Here is a 21,877-nt window from a genome sequence, read left to right on the forward strand (position 1 = left end):
CTCCCAGGCTAGCCAAGTCAGGTTCATGGAGAACCTCTCCCCATCCTCATTCCTGCCCTCCCTCCTCCCCCCTCCCCCTCCCCCTCCCCCTCCCCCTCCCTCCCTCTGCCATCTCATCTTCTCACAGCTTTCCCCTTCCCCTTCCTTTTCTTCTCAATTTCAAAATGTAATCAAGATTGTAGGATTTGCAACGTTGTTCTGGGTTCCACAGAATAAAAGGGAGATCATAACCTTTAAATAACAACCTTTAGGAATTAAATACCCAGCAGACAATCTCATCTAGCTTGAGAAAGAGTTCTCATGTTCCACGTGACTTCAATAAGTTGTGTCCAAACAAAGCCATGTATGGAGTAATATTCTATTTACTCCATGTTCTGTGGCCCTCACATTTGATTTTCAGCAATTCCTCATATGAATTTTAATTATATAAAACTATATAATAAAATGAAAATGTGTGGGTATGAATATTGAAAAAATATAATCATAGTTTACTACACTGAAATACATTTTATATTTATAATTATATATAATATATTTGTAATGAAACTCTCTAATACAAATGCATACCAATGTGACATTTTTGTTAAAATCTCTGCACTTTGGAAAACTCCCTTTAATAAATATCCAACTAGTTTTTCTTCAAAGAATAGAAATCGTTAGTTAGATATGGTGATATATGCTATAACAATAGTATTACATGAGTCCACCATCAGCCTGATGTATATAGTAAAACCCAGTTTATTTTTTAAATATGTATGTTTGTATATAATATATAGATAAATAAATTTTTAGAATATATATGATGGAAACATATTCTTCAGTTTTAGAATGTTAAAACATATTTAAATTAATATTTATTCCTTCAGAACATTTATTCCCTAGCAAGAATGAGTAGATTCAAATTTAGCTACTTTAGTTTTCTCAGATATATCACCCCCTATACACTTATGACTCAGAGTCCATCGTTGAAACCTAGGCTATATATTTTCATCTCTGCTTTCAAAATCTTAGCGTATTAAGACTCTCCTCAGCTGACATCCTTGAAGTTGACATCGTCCTGTGACTGAGTAGATAGCAGCAAGAAATTCAATTACAGCAAGTCAGCTCTGTCATTGCACCTGTCGGCTTGCACGGAAAATGATTTGTAAATTGGGCTTTATCTTTCCCATCCCATAAATCTGCTGTCCATAATTGACACTTGTCAACATAGATGAATAGTGGGAGAAAGAAAACAGAAAGTAAATGAGTGGCCCACCTGGGAAAACGATGTCTTGCTGCCCGTGGGAGTCATTTACAAACAGCAGTACCCAGGAACCGGAGTGTGTGTCCCCAAGCAGGTGGCCAGCATTTTCTTCGTCAGAAGTGCAGTCCAGGGCTGAATCCTAATGAAGACAGAACGCAGTAATAGCAATTAACACTCACTCAGCATTTTTTCCAGAGGATATAAATATTACTTCCAGGAAAACAAGGGCTCCCTTCCTGTGTTGAAGCCGAACACTGCTGCACATTTCTAAGTACCGGGTTTGGTGTCTGACCTGTCAGAATGCATTCATGAGGCAAGCATTTTGCCTGTCTAGGGAGTTGATATTGTCACTTGTTACACAATTCAGCATCAGTTCAAAGTTGTTTGATACCAGTGTTGACAGATTGGTTTTAAAAAAGACATAAAAACGATGATATTTTCTTTCAAATCTCAAAGAAGCAGGGTTTCATAAAGACAATCTTGGGAGCAAACACTAACCACGTACACATGACAGAAAAGCCTTCAGGTTGCAGTGCCTACCTGGCTTATTTAACTCCACATCTTCTTCTTCCAACGTTTATCTTAAATTTTGAAGCACTCAATTTTAAACGAGCAAAGTTATTTCGAAAATGCATTAATAATCTTTTGATTATAAAAAATCATTTTTAGACTATCACCCAAAGTATAATGAAAATATAAATGCATAAATGTAAGTGATAACAGATTGAGCACTTTGCAAACTAAATTAGCAAGCTGAATTACGGTTTCAAATCATTAGCCATACAACATGATTTTACACTCTCTTCTCCACATACCCAGCTTATCAACAACTCGATTCTTTAAGTATGCCCTTTTTATTTTAAAATGTTTAATTTTTTATGAAAACAGTTTTTAAATTGCTGTGAACATTTCATGTCCAAATCATTGTCATTTTTATAACTTGAAAGCGTAACGTTTTCTTTACCCCTTTGCTTTCAACAATCAGCGTGAATATAAAATTTGCATCTTCTCCAAAATGAGAGCAGAGCATTAGAAATGGAGCATTGGGGGGAGGATTATTTATGTGACACAACCCCATCACAATTCTTCCTCCCCTTCAGTGCTGGCTCAGTGAGATTTCTGTTGAACTAGGTAATGCTTGCAGAAGTGAAGCGTGGTTACATTTATATGTCAGAGGAACCAATATGTTATTGTCTAAGAGGTAAGCCACTTCTCCATGCGGTGGCTATGGAATAGCTGATGTATAGATGCTGGAATGACACCTGGGACATTCTTGTAGAATGATAAAATAACATGTATTCACAGAATAATGTAGAGATCAGCAGTCAAGGTCAGCTTGTCTTGAAACTCTCATCTTCCTCACTCTACATCCTATATGTGCTAGTCATGCTTGGTTCTTAACATATGTGTGTGTGTGTGTGTATTATAAATGTATAACGTCTATAAAGTATATAATATATTTTATATATTATAAGCTATATATAATATAATAATGCAATACAAGAGTTGAATTAAAGCACTTTAAAGCATCCAAGTAACAAAAAGAAAATTGGCTTCACTTTAGAAAACTTATTGTAAGAATTATAATAATGATTTTGAGTCACAATTTTTATCACTTAGCATAGGAAGTCTTTGAAAAGAAAATTCACTATAATCTGAAAATATCAGGCTGTAATAAATATTCAGCATTTGCAATACAATACATTATGTAGTCAATATTATTCTTACATGAAAATGTGTGTTTATGAGGGATATGTAAATTTAGATAGCTTCTACAAAATCACGTGCTAAAAGCAGTGAGTTGTTCCAGCAAGTAGGGAACCTGCCAACCGATTCTGAATCCTAAGGTTTACTTCCAAGGAACCCACGTAGTAGATGAAGGAAACTGATTCTTCGAGTTACCCTCTGATGTCCACACCTCATGGCACACATGTGCATGACGTGCATAAATAAATATAGAAACGGTAGTCATATTTTCTGTTAACAGATAAGGTAGAAATTGGCATCATTATAAAGTTTTAGCTAGCATTCAGATGAAATAACGGGAATGGATTAATTTTCTGTTATGTATTGTGAAGTCAGAGTTACACTTTAATTTCTTCCTTTCCTAATTATTCACATTATTGCCAAACATCGCTCATTTTTCAAAAATCATCGTCATCATTTCTGTATTTCGTACTAAGACATGTGGTTCCTGGCAGCTTAGCAGTTGTGGTAAGATGTCATCATTAATAAGTGAGAGTGCAGTCACTGAACATTTTGTTCATGGCTTCAAGTCCCATGGCTTTCAAGCCACACTAGACTGACTTGGAAATGTGATCTTCCCACTCTGGGATTTTATGCAATTATTCAACTTGATGTTCATTATGTATGGTGCTCATGTGTATGCAGCCACATGTTTATGTGCATGTTGGTGACTCCGTACTCCGTGTTGTCTTTATGTGAGGAATAAGGCATAACACAATTCTTCAAACTGGCTAGTACGATGCAGAGTAACAGGAATCCTTAGTAGCTTCCAAAAATATTTGATGCATTAATACAAACATATTTATGTAATATTTTGAAAAATCTATATGTTATATGGTTTTATGCATTCTATATATTCAACAATTATCTTTTTTATTATTTTTATTGGATAGTTTTTAATTTACATTTCAAATGTTATTCCCTTTCCTGGTTTCCAGTCCATAAACTGACTATATTTTTAAAGTTTCATAATCCTTTTATCATTTTGAGTTATGTGTTGTTATCAATAGTCACGTTGGTGATTAGTTCTTTCAAAACAGCAGTAACCTGGCACCAAACTTAGCATTCCTTATGTTTCTTTTTAGTGGTGGAATTATAATATATTACTCAACATTTGTTAAATATTTGTTTTAGCTCTATGATTATGTGCCTAATATTAACTGTCTTTTACCATATATATATACACATATGCATGTATACATAATACATGTTATATTATATAATATAATATATATGCATGCATATATGATGTAAGCATATATGAATCATGCAATGCATACACATATGAATTACATATATAGGTATATATGAGAAGTCCTTTAAATTCAGAAGAACGTACTTATAAAATATAGTATAAAGAACTGGCTATTCAAAATAAATTCTTAATAAGTACCAACCACAGAAAATATGACTTTCATTTTTCATTGATATGAGCAGTTTCTAAATAAAGTATGTTTCACGATTGCTTTGTTTGCCATCTGTGACACATTAAAACAGGAGTGAGAGATGTTTTCATAAGTATTACAGAATTTTTCAGAGAGGGGTACCACTGGAAAATATTTATTACTAGACCAAATGGAATATGTACTCACTTGAAAAAGAAATTGAGCATGTTGGTCACTAAACTGAACAGATTAGGTGAGCATCTGCAGAGTAATATTTGCAACATCAGTTATTGGGATGTCTCAGGTGCGGAGTCAAAATGTGTCATTGTGGACTTGTGTTTTTATTTCTCTACTAATAAGGAAATAAAGATCAGATCTATAATATGAATTGCCTAATACTCGGGTTGCTTTCTGCTAACCCCTGAGTCTTAAAATACGAGGACATTTGTCTTCGTGAGGAGCCCAGCGGGCTGTTGCAGCAGGCAAGCGAGAGCGAGCATGTAAGGAACCCATCAGCTTCACATCTCAGGATACAGACAGACGTTGCCAAAGCTTGGTCACAGTTTGTGAATAGTCTGCCAGTTTAAGGGAAAGAATCTCTTTAAAAGAATGTTTAACCTAAAATTAACACTGAAATGAGAAAATGAGAAAGGGTTGCTTTTTATCTATAGGAAAATCTAGTGTGGTTTAAATCTTTCCCCAAGTCCTAGTTTGTGAATCATCCACAACCGTGGTCTTTACCTACCTGAGTCTTACACAACTATGTTGGTTCAATCAGATGAATCCTGTGATGATTTTGAAATTTAAAAAAACTAATAAGCAGAAGGGAACAATACTGAAATGTTATATTTTATTGTTGGAATATAATAGAATCTTCTATCCCTTATTTAAAAAAACCCTCATTCAAGTAAAAGACAACATCCTCAACTGAAAACGTTTCTCTGCCCTGTAAGAGGTCATTGTCAGTGTGCTTATACAAGAGTATAAAGACCATTTGTATTTTTAGAAGGTCGAGAGCCAAGGCTTTATATCCTGACTGATAAAAATCCATTCTGTAAATATTCTGTCTCTAAAGCAAGGCAAACTTTTAATAGTTGTCGGTAGTTTAAATAAGGCAGTGGATGGCTTTAAACTCAAGGAAAGTTAGAAATGGAACCCGGTTTTCTGACAGACCAAGCAAAGAAGTGGTTCAGAATATGTCTCAAGTTTCCTCAGCAATGAACAGTGAAATCGCTGGGTCTTTATTTTCTATACCACATAGTGTATGGCATTTGTTTTTAAAGGGGCATGTCTTGATAGCGTTCTCCCCACTAGAGTAATTTTATTTCATTTTTACTATAAAGTATCCTTTTGAAATTACTTAAAATTTAGGTTTTTGCTTTCCATCTTGCTGTTAGTGATGAAGTAGATCATATTATAAAACTGGGTCATTTATTTGATAAAGCTATAAATGTATTATTTACGTATCTAACAAAGTCAGCATGTGTTATGAAAGGCAGTGGACTCACACCTTAAAATGGCAGTGTAAGTTCCTGACCAAACTTCAAAGGAATCATTCCTAAGCCCAGCTGCTTATCACCGTACACACGCATTCATCTATGCACGAGAAAGACAACTGTGCCAGAATTGGAATTTAGAGTGTCTGATTTTAGAAGAGAATTATTCTGGAATGGGTCCCACACAACAGTTATCTTAATAGAGAAAAAATAAATAGATTTTTTTTGCTACATGCCAGAACTGATTTTCAATATTTAATAGTAATTTAGACATATATTTCTACTATAACCTATTTGTAAACTATGGATATTTCTCTTTGGATCTCAGAATCCCCAGCACCGTGCAGTTCATTTTATTGCTCAAGGTCACACAGCAAAGAAGCAGTGAATCCCACTGCAAAGCCAGCAGTCTGTCTCTTAACCCTTCTGCAACAGTATATCAACATTTCAGGAAAATCAGACGAACTGGGGAAATAAAATATGAACTCATGTGTGATTCCTAGCAACAAAAATTATATATTAGCTGGCATAGGAGAAATGGTGTTTTAACTAGTTGTTACTTAAGGCTGCTGACCAGAAAATCATGAGCCCAATCCTTAACCTGGTTTGATACTGCCTCCACATTAGCATAGATAGATGGGTAGATAGATAGATAGATAGATAGATAGATAGATAGATAGATAGATAGATAGATAGATAGATAGATGGACAGATGGACGGATAGATAGATAGATAGATAGATAGATAGATAGATAGATAGATAGATAGATAGATAGATAGATAGATAGATAGATAGGCAGATAGGTAGACAGACAGACAGATAGACAGACAGACAGACGGACGGACGGACGGACGGACAGACAGACAGACAGACAGACAGACAGACAGACAGACAGATAGATAGATAGATAGATAGATAGATAGATAGATAGATAGATAGATATAGAAAGATAGAGAGATATATTATACATACAATGCCACCAGATCTTTGATAACTAATTTGGATGCATATTCCACTACCTAAACATGCAGTTATAATTTATAACACTAAAATCAAATGTTTTGTTGTTTCCCTTTACACTGTCTCCAAAAGATTTGCTGGCCCCTGGCTTGCATTGTGTCCACTGTGTTTTGCCTTCTAATTATGTGTACGCACCTCCTTTGACCTTTTTGTGAGTTAAGATTTCCTTAATGGGTATTTACTATGTAGCTTAGTTGATGGAGTGTTTTTCGATCATGTATTTAGCTCTGGGTTCAATGCTCAGCACTACAGAGCCTCGACATGGTATTGCCTATGTGTGCCCTCAGGATTCATGAAGCAGGTACTGAAGGATGAGGAGTTCAAGGTCATCCTCAGCTATGTAGAAGGTTTAGACCAACCTAAATTACCTGGGACCCTGTCACAGAAAGGCAACTGATTTTTTAGAAGGCAGGAGGTCAGACTTCATTATCTATCATCTCTGTAGTCCATAGAATTCTTTATACTATACTATACCATTATACTATAATCGCTCGTCGAAAAACTATGTGCTGAAGTTCTGAATGAGCAGAGCTCACATCCAAAAATCAATAGGAATGTTAATGGCGATCTGCTTTGGGGCATTTTAGTATAACAGTGAAGGGTACTTGACTAATACTGTAGTTCTCTGAAAAGACGCTGCTACTCAGAATGTCAGTATAGAAGAGATAAGTAGCTTTTCTCAGAAGGAAAGCATTCGAGGAAGCTGTATAGAAAAATAACTGCTTCTTTCACTAAGAAACCTTGCTTGAAAAAAAAATACCAGTTAAGCAACACACAAAAGCCGGCCTTATGGTACGGTCGGTGTATATCTGACACAGGCCTTCTCAGCAAAGTATGGAAACTGTCCTTGAGTAGTCAGTCTGTGCCTTAGAGGGCGCCTGCTCTAGAATGCTTTGAATAACAATGATTTCAGTATTTGTTTCCTTTTACAACAGTTATTCTAAGTGAATCTTTACACTTCACTCATCTTGCCCCTCGATCATAGAGCCTTATCCTCCACTTTCCACCCGTAAAGAGAAGAGTCTAAAACATTTCTTTCTCCTTAGAAAATTTGTATTAACTAACTGGTGCATGGGCAGTTTTATTCATATTAATCTATTACAGAAAGTGGTCGGAAATTCTCATGCTCATGTTAGTGAGGACATGGTCCAGTAAACAGCATATATATATATATATATATATATATATATATATATATATATATATATATATATATATATATGATTGTTTGTTTTTTTGTTTTTAATCTCTACTTGGTCTAATCTCTTCAGGTACCAGCAGATGGTACAAGTATTATTTTTCTTTTTGTATAACAGACACCCACGGTGTTTCCACCTGCCCTTCTTAGCTTCCTCCCACCAAGGCAGAGCCTCTGTTATAAATGAGTTAATAGGAAAAAGGGTATTTTGGCTCATTGTTTCGGGGGTTCTAGCCCCAATATGATCATATCTGTTGATTCTGGGCCAGTGGAGAGGCACAGAATTATGGAAGCTAGAACATGTGGTTGAGGCTTTTGACACCATTGCAGACAGGAAGCAAAGAGAGAAAGAGAGGGAGGATGGAAGGGAGGGAGGGGAGAAAAAAGGGAGGGAGGGAAGGAAGGAGGGAAGGAGGGAGGATGAGAGGATGAGGACCACGTGCTCTTTCAAATGCATGTCCCAGTGACCTAGTTCTTCCAGAGATTCCCCAGTATATACAGTTTCCAGCACCTCCCAGAGCAGAATCTCACATGGGGCCTCTAATTATGCTTCTGCTGCCTACTTTCAGGAGACGAAGTACCTGGAATTATTAGTCAGGTAGGAGCAAAAATGAGAAATAGGATGTGAAAGTCTAGGCTTACCTGGAGCCTGGCTCTTTCTCATAACCTTCACGGTGTCTATATTACTCAACTGCTTCACGGTGAGATAGAAATCACAATATCTCTCCACCTTGTAGTGTTATAAGGTAGAAAAGATAATTCAAAATGAAAACCCTAGAATTATATGGATGTGGGTAACATATGAGCAAAGAATTTTCCAAGTTCCTAAGGATCAAAATAATTTCTAAACTAGTCAATGCCAAACAAATGTTGGTGGAGAGCAACTAGACTAATAAAAACAAATGGCTCCTGAATACTGATTAAAAAGCTAGATACCTCCGCTTATAGGGTTCCTTAACTTCCCCCATTGTCCTGTGAGACTGTTCCCTCGTTCCTCTGGGAATAACACTACAGGAGGAGGAAATCTCACTAACGGAAGTTGCCTGGTTGGTACTTGCTATATTTGGAAGTTTAAGGCAGGAGGGATAATGGCTCAGTGGTTAAGAGTGCAGGCCGACAGGAGCCGGATGTAGATCGCTCCTGAGAGACACAGCCAGAATACAGCAAACACAGAGGCGAATGCCAGCAGCAAACCACTGAACTGAGAATAGGACCCCCGTTGAAGGAATCAGAGAAAGAACTGGAAGAGCTTGAAGGGGCTCGAGACCCCATAGGTACAACAATGCCAAGCAACCAGAGCTTCCAGGGACTAAGCCACTACCTAAAGACTATACATGGACTGACCCTGGACTCTGACCTCATAGGTAGCAATGAATATCCTAGTAAGAGCACCAGTGGAAGGGGAAGCCCTGGATCCTGCTAAGACTGAACCCCCAGTGAACTAGTCTATGGGGGGAGGGCGGCAATGGGGGGAGGGTTGGGAGGGGAACACCCATAAGGAAGGGGAGGGGGGAGGGGGATGTTTGCCCGGAAACCGGGAAAGGGAATAACACTCGAAATGTATATAAGAAATACTCAAGTTAATAAAAAAAAAAAAAAAAAAAGAACTCTGACTGCTCTTCCAGAGGTCCTGAGTTCAACTCCCAACAGACACATAGTGACTCATAACCATCTGTAGTGGGATCTGATGCCCTCTTCTGGTGCTGTCTGAAGACAGCTACAGTACATTCATACATAAAGTAAATAAATCTTAAGAAAAAAGAAGTGCTTGCTCTCTCTTGTTTCCTCCTGCTCTTTTGCTCCTCTCCCCCCCTCTCTCTTTCTCTCCTCTCTCTCTCCCTTTCTCTGCCCCTACTATCCTCTTAACACCCCTCCCATGCCCTAAAAAATTATTAAATATAAATATAAATTATTAAATATAAGTAAATAAATATTTAAAAAAAATTAAATCCAGAGAATTTTTTTGAAGATTAAAAATGACCAGGAATTACAAATTACCAGTTGACGCTTTGATAGTCCTTCATTAAAGATCAGCAGAATCACATCTTCAGGAATTCTGCCAGAAGGAATCTCCAAAACTCGGGACACTGGCCCTGAACCACTTTTCTGAGAGATTTTGCTACAAAGGTCAAACGCTTAGACTAATTTCACATCAAAACAATAGTAAGCGATTACCTAGTGATTCTAGAGAAGAAAATTTGATTCTCGTTGATATATTGACGGATCCTTTCTCTAACTGTTGTTTTAAGATATGGTATTCTGATCAAACCGTGCGGCAGACATTGGCCAGGTCTGAAAATATGCTGGCATAGCTCCTGCATGCGCCTGAGGAGGTGTCTGACCAGAGCACAATTCTCCCCAGCTTTGTCAAGTAAACATCGTGCTCACTTTCTCATAGATCTTCACATTGTAATTACAGCTCCTGTGCAAAATATCTGCTCATTTCATACTGATTTTCTTCAACTGCTTGTTATAGAATGACATTGGTTTATTTTAGCCTAAAAGCACCCTTCCCTCAACCCAGATGATTTGTGGACCAACTGTATTACACAGCGTGTTCTTGATTGCTGCAAACTCAACTCCCTTTAGTCTTTTTTATGAGCTAGAATGTTTCAGTTACTATCTATAATATGCTATTAACCCTTCAGAGGTACTTAAAGGCCAGTGCTTAGTAAAATCACGCATTGGCATTGTACACATACTCCTACTTGCCCTAGAAATCAATTTGCTATACACACAATACAACACTGGAGCAATTAGGACTAGTCCTCTGTAAGTGAAATAAATTATATGTATTTTTGTTTATTTTAAGATGTAAAAACAAATGCCGTTAGGGACTAGAAGAAGGCTAAATATAATACAATGAAATACTAAGGTACTAATGACGCATGTACCTTTCACTTCAAAAGATGCTTAAAACTGAATCCTGTATTTATAATGCATGCTGGCAAGTGTTTAGTGAAAGAAAATCGTTGTGCTATTCTAGAATATTATAGTACACAAGGTTCTAAAGAATCTTCATGTCAATCCTTTCTACAATGTTTCGTCAGGCTATGAGCTGATCTGGCCTAGCCTGCTCGCATGCCTGCCTTCCTGCCTGCCTCTCTGCCTCCCTTCCTTTTCTCTTTCTTCTTCCCTTTCTTTTTATTTTCTGTTCTTAGTTTTTTTTTTGTTTTTTGTTTTTTGTTTTTTTTGCAATTCGGGAAGCTTTAGGGAAAAACACATCCATGATCATTCCGTTCTTTGGGACTGAAGAAGTATGCATCTGTCTGCTGTCACCCAGGGTCCTGAAAATCTGTTTTCCTGTTTTCTTGTTTTGCACAGTACCTCCCACCAGTGCTACAGTGCCTTCTCTTAACACAAGTCACTGACCCTCGCTGGACATTTCAAATAACTTTATACACACACACACACACACACACACACACACACACACACACACACAGAGAGAGAGAGAGAGAGAGAGAGAGAGAGGCATTCTTAACATTTTAGCAAAACAAAATGAAAGCCTTGATCTGTGATCTAAATATAACTTTGAAATTGAATCAGGAATTAAGATAAAACATTGTATATGGCTGCATAGAAGCTCAAACTGTATAAAATACCTTTATACGTCACAATAATCCGTCCTGGTGAGGGATTATAAATCCAAAGCTCGATCTTACCAGATCAAAACCAAAACCATAACTTTTCTGCCTCTTATTTCACTTTGAATTTCTGGTCTCATAAAAGTTACCAACCTGGTTATCATGCCACTGAGATTTACTATTTTCTTCTGTGGAAACCATGCCTTCATTTCGTAAGATCGTGTTTTAGCTATCATTTAGTATAGATTCCAAATACAATTAACAAGTCTACTACATGGCTTGGTGTTGCATGGTGCATTTTATACCCTCCCATGGTTCAGAAGAATTTTCAAAAACCGAGGAAATCTTATCTATTTCTCTAGTTGAAGTTCTCCTCTTTGACTATTTCTGTACATATTGATGGGAAATGTGTCTGTCAGTCATTCAACAGAAACTCTAGCAAAGGCTGTGGGTGGCTCTGCCGTGGTAATATTTTTTTAACAAATATTTCCAAGTTCATATTATCGCTTACTGCTTATTAGTCTCACATTAGTTCCAATCGAATTATATATTGATTTCATTTTAATAAGTATGGACATTATAAATTAGTGTCATACCATGCAATTGGTTGTTAAACGTTATGTGATTTAGTATTAGATTTCATTTTCAGAAACAAACCATGGGTTATAATTGACTGAGCCCTCGGCCTGAGTAGATTATTGGTGGAACTGTTATACTGTGTTGCAGACAGTAGATCAGATATGGGAAGGTAACCACAGGGTATTGTGTTTTAATGTCAGCCCACCTATGACACGCTCTTACATCAATGACTTCTCCCTTCTCGGAATCCGACTAGTTCAGAGTGATCTGTGTTTATAGATGGCATACTTTGGAGACGCATATATTCTATGCCTAAAATATTAAAACTCTGGGAAAATATTATCAGTTTTTCTGAACCCAAACCTTGTATTTGAAGGGCCTTTCTGTCACATGGCCCAGCATTCTCAAGCGTAGTTGCTAACACTTCTGTCTGTGCCCTCTGAAAGCATGTGCCGGGATATACTGTCAGCAGGAGTTTAAAAGTCAAATAAGTATTCAAAAAGATCAGCGTGTCCCATATAGGCATGGCTTCCTATGGAAGAGAGAAGTCTGTTGTGGCATAGTGCACCTTTAGAGCAATAGGATGGATTTCAAAATATTACACATTTCAAATGGTTTTTGGCACCCTCTTCCCCCATATCCTCAATTACCATAATTATATCTGCAAAATTTCTTTTACGGTTTCACGTAGTGAGCGTAATTTTAGTGTAACTTTCAAAACTCAAGTCTTCTTTTACAGTAGAGCTTGCTCTACGTGGCAGAAACTAAGCGAGGTGTATTTATAGCCCGCATTTTCTCCGTAACACTGAGAATCCAGTTTCGAGAAGGAAACTGAGCAGAGCTTGAACAGTCATGGAAAACTCCAGTATATGGCGTATGCTATCAGTATGTGAAAGTAGCCCGAAGTCTTAAATGTGTTCAACCACATCACCCATTCCTTCCCAACTTGCTTTAACGTGGCACACCTAAATTATATGCAGTAATCAGAGAACAGCAGTCCTGGTGAGCACTGCCTGTGCAGCTCTTTTCAGTATTTCCACATGGGCTGCGTTGTAGGCTTCAGAACAAATGAGACTTTAGGAAACTGTCAAATGCAACATCATCTTATCCGTGGTTGGTCTTGGCACTTCCCGAGGCTATGGAGACCACTCACACATCTCATTGTGAACTGGTCTAAGCATGGTATTCATCAGTTTAGAGATAGGCTTACACAGGTGCTGCAAAGGCAGAAACGTTGCAGAAAAACGGGTTTCTCGTTGCAAATTTGCTTCATTGCAAATGTATCAGATATGCATTTATACCTGTAAATACAGTATTCGGAGAACCTCACCTGAATTCTCTTCAAGCGGAAGCCGTTCCACTTGATCTGCCTAGGTATTTTTTATTAGTAATGTGGACAGAAATAGCTGTCTTGAATCTTCCCTGCCCTTCCTTCCAAACCGCAAAAGGTTTGCACAAAATGTGTTTTCCAGACATCGAGGCAAGAAAGTATTACGAAGCAGAAGAAACAAAAAGCCACAGGGATAAACATCAGAAATTTGCTTAAACGGCTTTGGTCCCGTATAATTGCTTTTCTGTCAGCAGGATTATTAACAATTTCGGACATCTGAAAAATTAAATTAACAGCCTGAAAATATTTTACAGAATGAGATAGAGCATGATCCATGAAACATAATGACCCCACTGAAACTCAGCCAAGTCGGCGCAGCCACTCACTTAGGCAGAGTAGACAACTAGTAAATCATCACCAAGCAAATTGGACAGAGCAAATTAACTTACTGAATTCCAAAGCCTTAGCTACCAGAAAGAGGATACATACGCCACTAGTTAGAACGAAGGAGCTCAATGCATACTATTATCAGCAAAGAAAGAGAGAGCAAGACTTTAGCTTTGAACTGCCTCCACAGAAGCTTGCGAGTCTGGATTACAGGGGTGCATTACATATGTCAAGGTACAAAACCGGTGGTACACCATGCCCTGCTTGACATGGGAGACGCTTCACACTTTCTAGCATGTTCACCTAATGAAGTGTAAAACTTTTCCCCAAAGCTAGTTGCTATTTGTTCAGAATACATATACCGGGACAGAGATAGATAGGTAGGTAGGTAGATAGATAGATAGATAGATAGATAGATAGATAGATAGATAGATAGATAGATAGATAGATAGAGAGATAGAGAGATAGAGAGATAGATAGATATAGATAGAGAGAGATAGAGATAGAAATAGAGATAGATAGATTCACATACACAGATAAATATAAAAACATTTTAAAGTATGTTCCCTTTTAGTGAAGATTCTACTTCGTGAACTTTTTTTTCCTCTACTATATTCCAATTTTTATTTCATTTGAAAAGTGTATTTTTGTTTTGTGTGAAATAAATATTTGGACTCAGTTTATCACTGGAGATTAATCTGAAATCATATTTTCTAGCCATAATTAGCATTCATTTGCTTAATTGTCATCCTCAGCCCCATCGTTTTTCGATTTTCAGTAACTTGAACAATGCTATCTTCTGCTGTTTGCACTTTAATTTAAATTTCTATTAAGGTTTATGAACAGTAATAAGGTCCTGTTTGAATATTCATTAGCTTTTGAATTGTGAGTTCTGAAAAGGTGCTTTCTTTTACCTTAATGAAGCTGGCGCAGCATGGGACTGATCAGTTGTGACATTTGATTCGAGGCACCCGGTGAATTTTCTCATTGTTTATTGACACATCTTGTCCAAACAGCTCCCTCGCAAGTGAGCGGAGTGATGAAGGAGAGAGTGCTGCAGCGGAGTGTGGAGCTTTCCTGGCAGGAACCAGAACATCCCAACGGAGTCATCACGGAATATGAAATCAAGTATTATGAGAAAGTAAGTGTGAGAGAGCCGTGGTGTGGGCAGTCCCATGCCCGATGCCAGCTAACTGCACTGCACACCAGTGCTGGTCATTGCCCTGCGTTCGGAGCTACTCCAGGATCCGGACTTACAATTAGTAACCATCTCTATCGACTCTGGTTTATGACTGAGTCCAAGATCTCTATCTGTCAGCTTTTGGTGTCACATAAGTGAGGATATTATATTTGTAGTGGATTTCTTGAGATTTTTTTTAATTATTCAATAAAGAATGCTTTAATGACACAGAAAGTAATCAATCCAATCCGTTTGGGAAAGTGTCCCCTCTCAGTTGATTTGTTCACTTAACGACACTTTAGTTTAGGGCTTTCATAGGACCGATGTTTTCAAGTACTATTGTAATAGCTGATGATATTGTGCGTCCTCCAACACTGAGATTGTGATAGTATTCTGTTCCTTTACGTTTTCTAACATACGTACTGAATTATGATGTCACATGCCTCTCCTTCTATAGAAAGTCTAAAACTCATGTGCTGCTCCTTTCTCTACGAAGATAGAATGGCCAGGTATTAATCTGGAAGGACCTCTCTATTCATCCATGGCTTGTTTAGAAAGGATAAAACCATCAACTTTATTTACAAACACTTACGTGAGTTTTTACCACACCGAAACACATCACTCAAAATTTAAAATGCAGAACCAACCACTGTTGAACAGTGTGACTTTAATTGTAATAAGCGATGCTATACCCATTTAATGGAGTTAGGCCAGTGCCCCAATACATCGAACCACTTCACTCTTTCGATGTGACTGTAAAATAAATGCTAACATTTTGGCAAATTTTGTGGAATGATAAACTTCATTGAAATGTGTCTAATTGAAGGAAGTGACACTCCACACCAGGAAAGGGAAACCAATGACAGTTTTAAATATGGGAAGTGTCAATGTTCACATTAAAATACTTTGGCTTACTATTTTCATTCCGATTTGGTTTCTTCTTGGCCCCAGCTGCATTTTTATGCCTCAGCTTTGTAGCAAAAAGTACACTTCTTGTCCCATCAAATGTGCGTAAAGGGGATCATTGTTTTTAACGCTGCTTTTGTTATATTGGTTACACCGTAATCCCTAATAGTTATGGTCCTTCCAGAAATTGGCAGATTTTAAAGTCAATAAAGCACATTTTACAGTACAATGTGGCAGAGTTTCTCACAGGGACTCTGCAATCTTTTGCAAATCTTTACTCTGAAATAAGTACATTCAAATTGCTGGGGTTTATTTGCATGAAAGAAACAGAATATATTTACAGCCAGTAATGTGTAAAATAGGCAGTTATTGGAGTGCAGTATTGGAGTGGCAAGACGGTGCCGTGTGAAGGCGCAGGACCTGGGCATCGCTGCTCACCGGCTGTGAGTCCCTCTACCTCTGCTCAGATATGCCTCAACTGTCTGTAATTACACACATACAATACCCAGGATCATCTCTATTAATGGTTATGCGGATGGCTATCATGAATCATCTCAATAAAGTTAGTCCAAGTTTTATTTCCACTTTTGGAAGTATCAGTGTAATGGTAAATAAATCAGGGTGATATTTTCAGATTTTAGTAAATAATTTTAACACTGGTACTTACAGAAGAAGTCGTAAACTACATACATATATTTAAAACATATACAAAAAATACATATATTTAAAAACATATTACTTTTTCAACTTGTCTTCATAAATAGCTTAAGAAATTCACATCAAATGAAAATTCAACTATAACTCTTTTGAAATACTGTTTTCAAGAGTTTTTATGTGCTTGAATTTTCATATTTAATTCTTAAGCTTATCTCATAAATGTGTAGAAAATTTCATATATGTATATAAAATGTTCTTAATACTTATGAGATTCCAAAAGCTACTATATATTATATCATTATGATATCGTTATATATTATAATATTATATATATTTTGGTATATATCAAAAGCATATATATATGTATATATATATATATATATCTTTAATGAACTTTCAAAGTCTTGGTGTTTACATTTGGTAAGTGAGTAAATAAAGTTAAATTTAAGATAATATCAAACCACAACCATGATTCACATTTACTCTCAGACCGAAATTTATGATTTAAAAATTTTACTAAATACTATTCAGTGGATGTAGTTTTCTTCCTTTTTATTGAGAGCAACTGGTATGTCATTATGGTTGCAGAAGTTAGCTGAATTTCTTGATTTGATAGGTTGCTTAATCTTTTTAGTACATGAAAATATCACTCAGAAAAATGTTCAAAGAACCAGATTGCTCTATGAAGTCCTGTACTAAACCAGAGGTTTCCTGGATGTACCTGCATTTTAGTCAATAGAGAAATGTGGCGAAAAAGTTGTGGCCATTATGTCCTGTCCCAACACAGTAAAAGCCCAAACACTGTGATCATTCTAATGAAATTACTTCTCTTTGAAATGTATACAACAAAGGCACAGTTCTCATTGCATTCCATTTTACCTCAGAATCAGTCTTAGAGTATTCCAGAAGGTTCCATGTAGCCCCGGCTAAACAAAAGCAAAGCAGTACGTTAAAGTCAATTACCAGAATCAACTGCTGAATAAATTTTCTCCGTAAATATCATTGCAGGATCAAAGAGAAAGGACGTACTCAACACTGAAAACCAAGTCCACCTCAGCCTCCATTAATAATCTGAAACCGGGAACAGTGTATGTTTTTCAGATCCGGGCGTTCACTGCTGCCGGCTATGGAAATTACAGCCCTAGGCTGGATGTTGCAACACTAGAGGAAGCTTCAGGTAAAATGTTTGAAGGTAATTACCATATTTGGTTCAGATTCTTCACATTGTAAATGTTTCACTGCTTCTTGGGTTAGGATTTCTTTTTCCATTTGGACTGAGGGTGATGATTTGGCATCGAAAATCATTTTTATATCTAAAAAAAGAATATATTTGACATAATTGTTTACCTTATAAAGACCACTCCTTAAAATAATTATTAAATATCTCTTTTTTCAACAGTGTTCAAAATTTCTATCAGTCCTCTAAATGGACACTGTAATGGACATTTAAGTGTCATTCAATTTGTGTGTTGACATAAGGCTTTGTTATTACTTGAATTATGTGCATCAAATAGACACCTTTACATAAAGACCCCAAAACGGTGTCATGAGAGTACCCTACTCATGATTTTGTTATTCACGCTCTATGCTTCTAGCAATGGTCTCCAACACTGAGGGTTTAGAAAGATCTCAAAAACGCATGGCTTTTATTTCGACTCTCTTTTTTTTCTACTTTTGTTATGAATTATTTCAGTTTGACTGGAGAATATGAAGTGTATATGAAATACAAATGAATAGCCTGGAACCCAGCACTCATCCTGGAAGTAGAACATAGTCAATGAGTGTTAAGCCCCTTTATCAATTGTTCCTGTTTCACAATGACTATGTTACATGTCACATAGAAGCAGTGACAGCTTAAGGTGTAAGTTTCTTTTCAGACTGTTCTGAGAGAACTGTGAGTACAGCTTCTGGTGATTCCTCACCTAACCTCAAACCTTGCTGTATTTCCACATTTGGGAGGCTCTTGATGCCCGCTGCTGTTACTTCTTAGACACCAGGCTTACCCATGGTTCTTTCCTGTTGCCCCTTCTCCTTCTAGTATTCCTCTAAAACTTTACACAAATGTGAATGAAGACCATGATATTTCTTTCTTTTTCTTTAGTTTTAAAAAAGCTTTTAAAGTGACAAAGCTTTGATCAGAATTATTTTGACCTCGGAAAAAAATTATAATTTTTAAATGATAGAATAAAACTGATAAATATGCTTTGTCTAAATTGAGGCTTGGTAAATTTGTTAGCCATAATATCTTCTTTTAAATATTATTATATTTTAAAATACATATCAAAAAGTATGTATTAAATGAATATGTACTATCAATCATTTGTAGCGAATCATACATGCAAAAGTGTCAGGTGAAAAAGTTGCCATACTGTGGCACAATGTATTAAATGCCATTAAGTTTTATCAGTATCATTTTTTATGGAATATATAATAGCAAAATTAAGACTGTCTACATTTACTAGCTCCCAAACATCTATTAAAGCAATTGAAGTAGGTATTTTAGCCCTGAAACAAAAAAGTTGCTTAGTATTGAAGTGTATTGCCATAATTTTTAACTGACATTTTCCTAATATCACCTTATGCTTTCTAATGTCTAATGAGATACTTCAAGTTTTGATATTTCTTCTTTAGCTATGAAAGCTTGAAAATGAATTTGTATCCTTTCCTGACTTTGTAAATTTAGACAAAGTCTTTATTTATTGAATTTGGACATTCATTAATACCATTTTAACTACTTAAAAGGAAGTAACTAAGACTTCTAAATTAAGGTGAAATGTCAGATACAGAGTAGTCGTGTGAAATTAATGTTAAAAATGATATTTTGCATTAGGAACCATATGGTAATTTTTATTATCAAGATATCCTCTTCCATTAAAATGTAAAATTGAAGAATTTGCCTTGTCAGTGCCCACTGTAGGTTGTTGCATAGAAATCACTCAATGAATGAGAACTGCCCAGATCACACCAACACGGGCTAGGTTGTCAGGATAAATCAGTGCTCTGACATAGGCGTTAGGAATCTCTCCTTGCTTTATCCATGTGTTGTTCCAGATGCGCACCTCCTTCCCTGAGTGCTGGGCTAGTAGTATCCAAATTAAATGTATACATATAAAATAGTGTGGATAGTGCATAGTTTGGAATATCTAAAGGTCTAAATAGTTAGCCAAACTATTCTCAACAATTTCTTTTTCTCAGGAGCACTTTTACTCTTTATTGAGGAGCCCTCTAAAGGTTGTGTTTATGATAAAACATGCCATATTCACCTCACCTCCTTTAGCCATTAATGTAATGTCATTAGGTCATGGAGCTCCTGATACTGCATTTTTAAGCAAATGAAAGTGTAGAGAAACAGCAGTATATTCATATTCTCGGAAAATAATGCTGGTCTTTCAGATTTCCTGGAAAGCTCTCAAGGACTCACAGGGATGCCTAGTCTAGTCCCTTTGAGGCCTGCTGACTCAGCGAATGAGCTACTCTAAGACTTAAGTACCCACTAAGATGTGAGGAACTTTTAGTGTCCCTAATCTAAGCGTAGTGAAAAGGTGTGCCAAATTTATTAATTCTGGCCATGTGTTTAACTCGAGCAAAAGTCACAATGCACTATTACCGCTCAAAAAAATGGTGATATGCTATACTCAGAAGCAAGGCAGAAGGGACGATTCTCCCTGGAAGAGGTCACTTAGACAATGTTCAAAATGAAATTGCCAGACTATCCCATTGCGCATGCATTCCTAGTTTCCCTTCTCCTTAGTCAACTTACTGTTTTTGCAGTTGCTACAAGATGGTCTTCTGATTACGGCCTCACTAATTCTATCTGAAATTGTCTACCCTTGACATGGATGAAAATATTAGTAATACAAGTCAACTATTGAGAGGCTAAGGTTCAACACTAAGTAAGCACGTGTGAATAAACATTCATAAATGGTGACTTACTGTTCAGCTGAGCTCAGTGTTTCCATTGGAGTCCTGCCTGAAAAGCTAAGGGAAGAACTGAGCCTTAGACAAGCAGAGAATTGACCCCTTGGGATCACTGAACACAAAGCATTTCTACACTTGGGTGTATAATTGTTTCCTTTCCAGTGAGAATCGTTTCACTCTGTATATGCAGAAAAAAGCCAGATAGAGAAACAAAGAGGCAAACATAAATGAGAAGGAAAACAACTAAACTGAAAAGTCATGCTATCTTAGTCATTTGCCTATTAGACTGTGGCAGCGTTTAGAACTTAAAGGTGATTTACTAAAGAAATAAACTTTCCTTTGTTTAGTTCTCTCTAGAGGCAGGTCACCAGGTGACAAATTAAGGAGAGTGTTTAATACACACATTCAGAAACTGTATGTCTAGATATCTCTATATGTTTCCTGTATAATATATGAGTTATCTCTTTAGGGAAGTAAAAGATACATTCTCAAATGGAGACAGAATGGATAAAACAGACAAAATCTTTTGAGGGGTTGGTGCTATTGGCTGAGGCAAGGCATTTTTGCATACATAATATTTCCTGCCCTAGAGACCCGGTCCCTTGCTACCAACAAGAAAGAGTAATGTTTTCCATCATGCCTTGTATGAAAGATTATAGTTGTTGACTATTTTAGAAGTAGGCAAATTATATTGATTTGAGTTTATACGTTACACATTTGTAACTGGGTAATTTTTGGATGTAAGTTTTCATTGTATATTGTCTGTCATAATTGTATCTATCTGTCTATCACCTAACTTGGTAACAAAAATGCAATGCTATAAATAAAACATAACAATTGTTACAGAGCTGGAAGTGATAGGCTCCTGTTTCTTGAAACATCCTGAGTCACGAGCTGCTTTAGAGCAGATGACTCATGGGCTTATCCTCATGGAGACCTTAGAGACCAGCTGAACTTCTGTTAATGATCTTGGCTAGGAGAATCATTAGTGTGTATAGGAAAGACTACAATTCAATAATTGTAAGATATTTTTAACTAGTTGGAAAAGTTTGTTTATCATAAATATATTATTTGCCTGTCTAACCTTGCCACTTCCTTAAAATCCACAGATAAGCATGTATTTAAATGTATATTGTTACTTAAAATGAATTTGAAATTCAAGATGAAGCAAATGATCTCTACTGCTTCATAGACAGCCTTTCCTGTTCCTCCTAACAGTGAGTGGGTCTGAGCCTCTGTATTCT

General features: G+C 36.7%; 1 protein-coding gene and 1 long non-coding RNA gene across 11 annotated transcripts in view; one reads left to right on the forward strand and one right to left on the reverse strand.

Moving 5' to 3' along the window:
* Epha7 (Eph receptor A7) overlaps positions 1–21,877 on the forward strand; it is a 153,414-nt gene that overhangs the window by 107,702 nt on the left and 23,835 nt on the right. For 7 of the 10 annotated variants that reach the window (XM_006237964.5, XM_006237962.5, XM_063287118.1 and 4 more), the window contains exons 6-7: positions 14,989–15,113; positions 17,724–17,907. In XM_006237964.5, coding sequence (XP_006238026.1) covers positions 14,989–15,113; positions 17,724–17,907 — 309 coding nt within the window. The remainder of the gene's footprint in view (positions 1–14,988; positions 15,114–17,723; positions 17,908–21,877) is intronic. The other 3 variants (XM_006237963.5, XM_039109224.2, XM_039109226.2) reach the window with 1 other exon arrangement.
* Positions 884–21,853, reverse strand: LOC120102846 (uncharacterized). Its single transcript, XR_005504678.2, has 4 exons — positions 21,718–21,853; positions 20,649–20,811; positions 17,916–18,028; positions 884–1,382 (listed from the first exon to the last, which is right to left on the reverse strand). It is a non-coding gene; the product is annotated as an uncharacterized LOC120102846 (long non-coding RNA).

Source organism: Rattus norvegicus, chromosome 5 (genome assembly GCF_036323735.1).
Source record: "Rattus norvegicus strain BN/NHsdMcwi chromosome 5, GRCr8, whole genome shotgun sequence".
Taxonomy (NCBI): domain Eukaryota; kingdom Metazoa; phylum Chordata; class Mammalia; order Rodentia; family Muridae; genus Rattus; species Rattus norvegicus.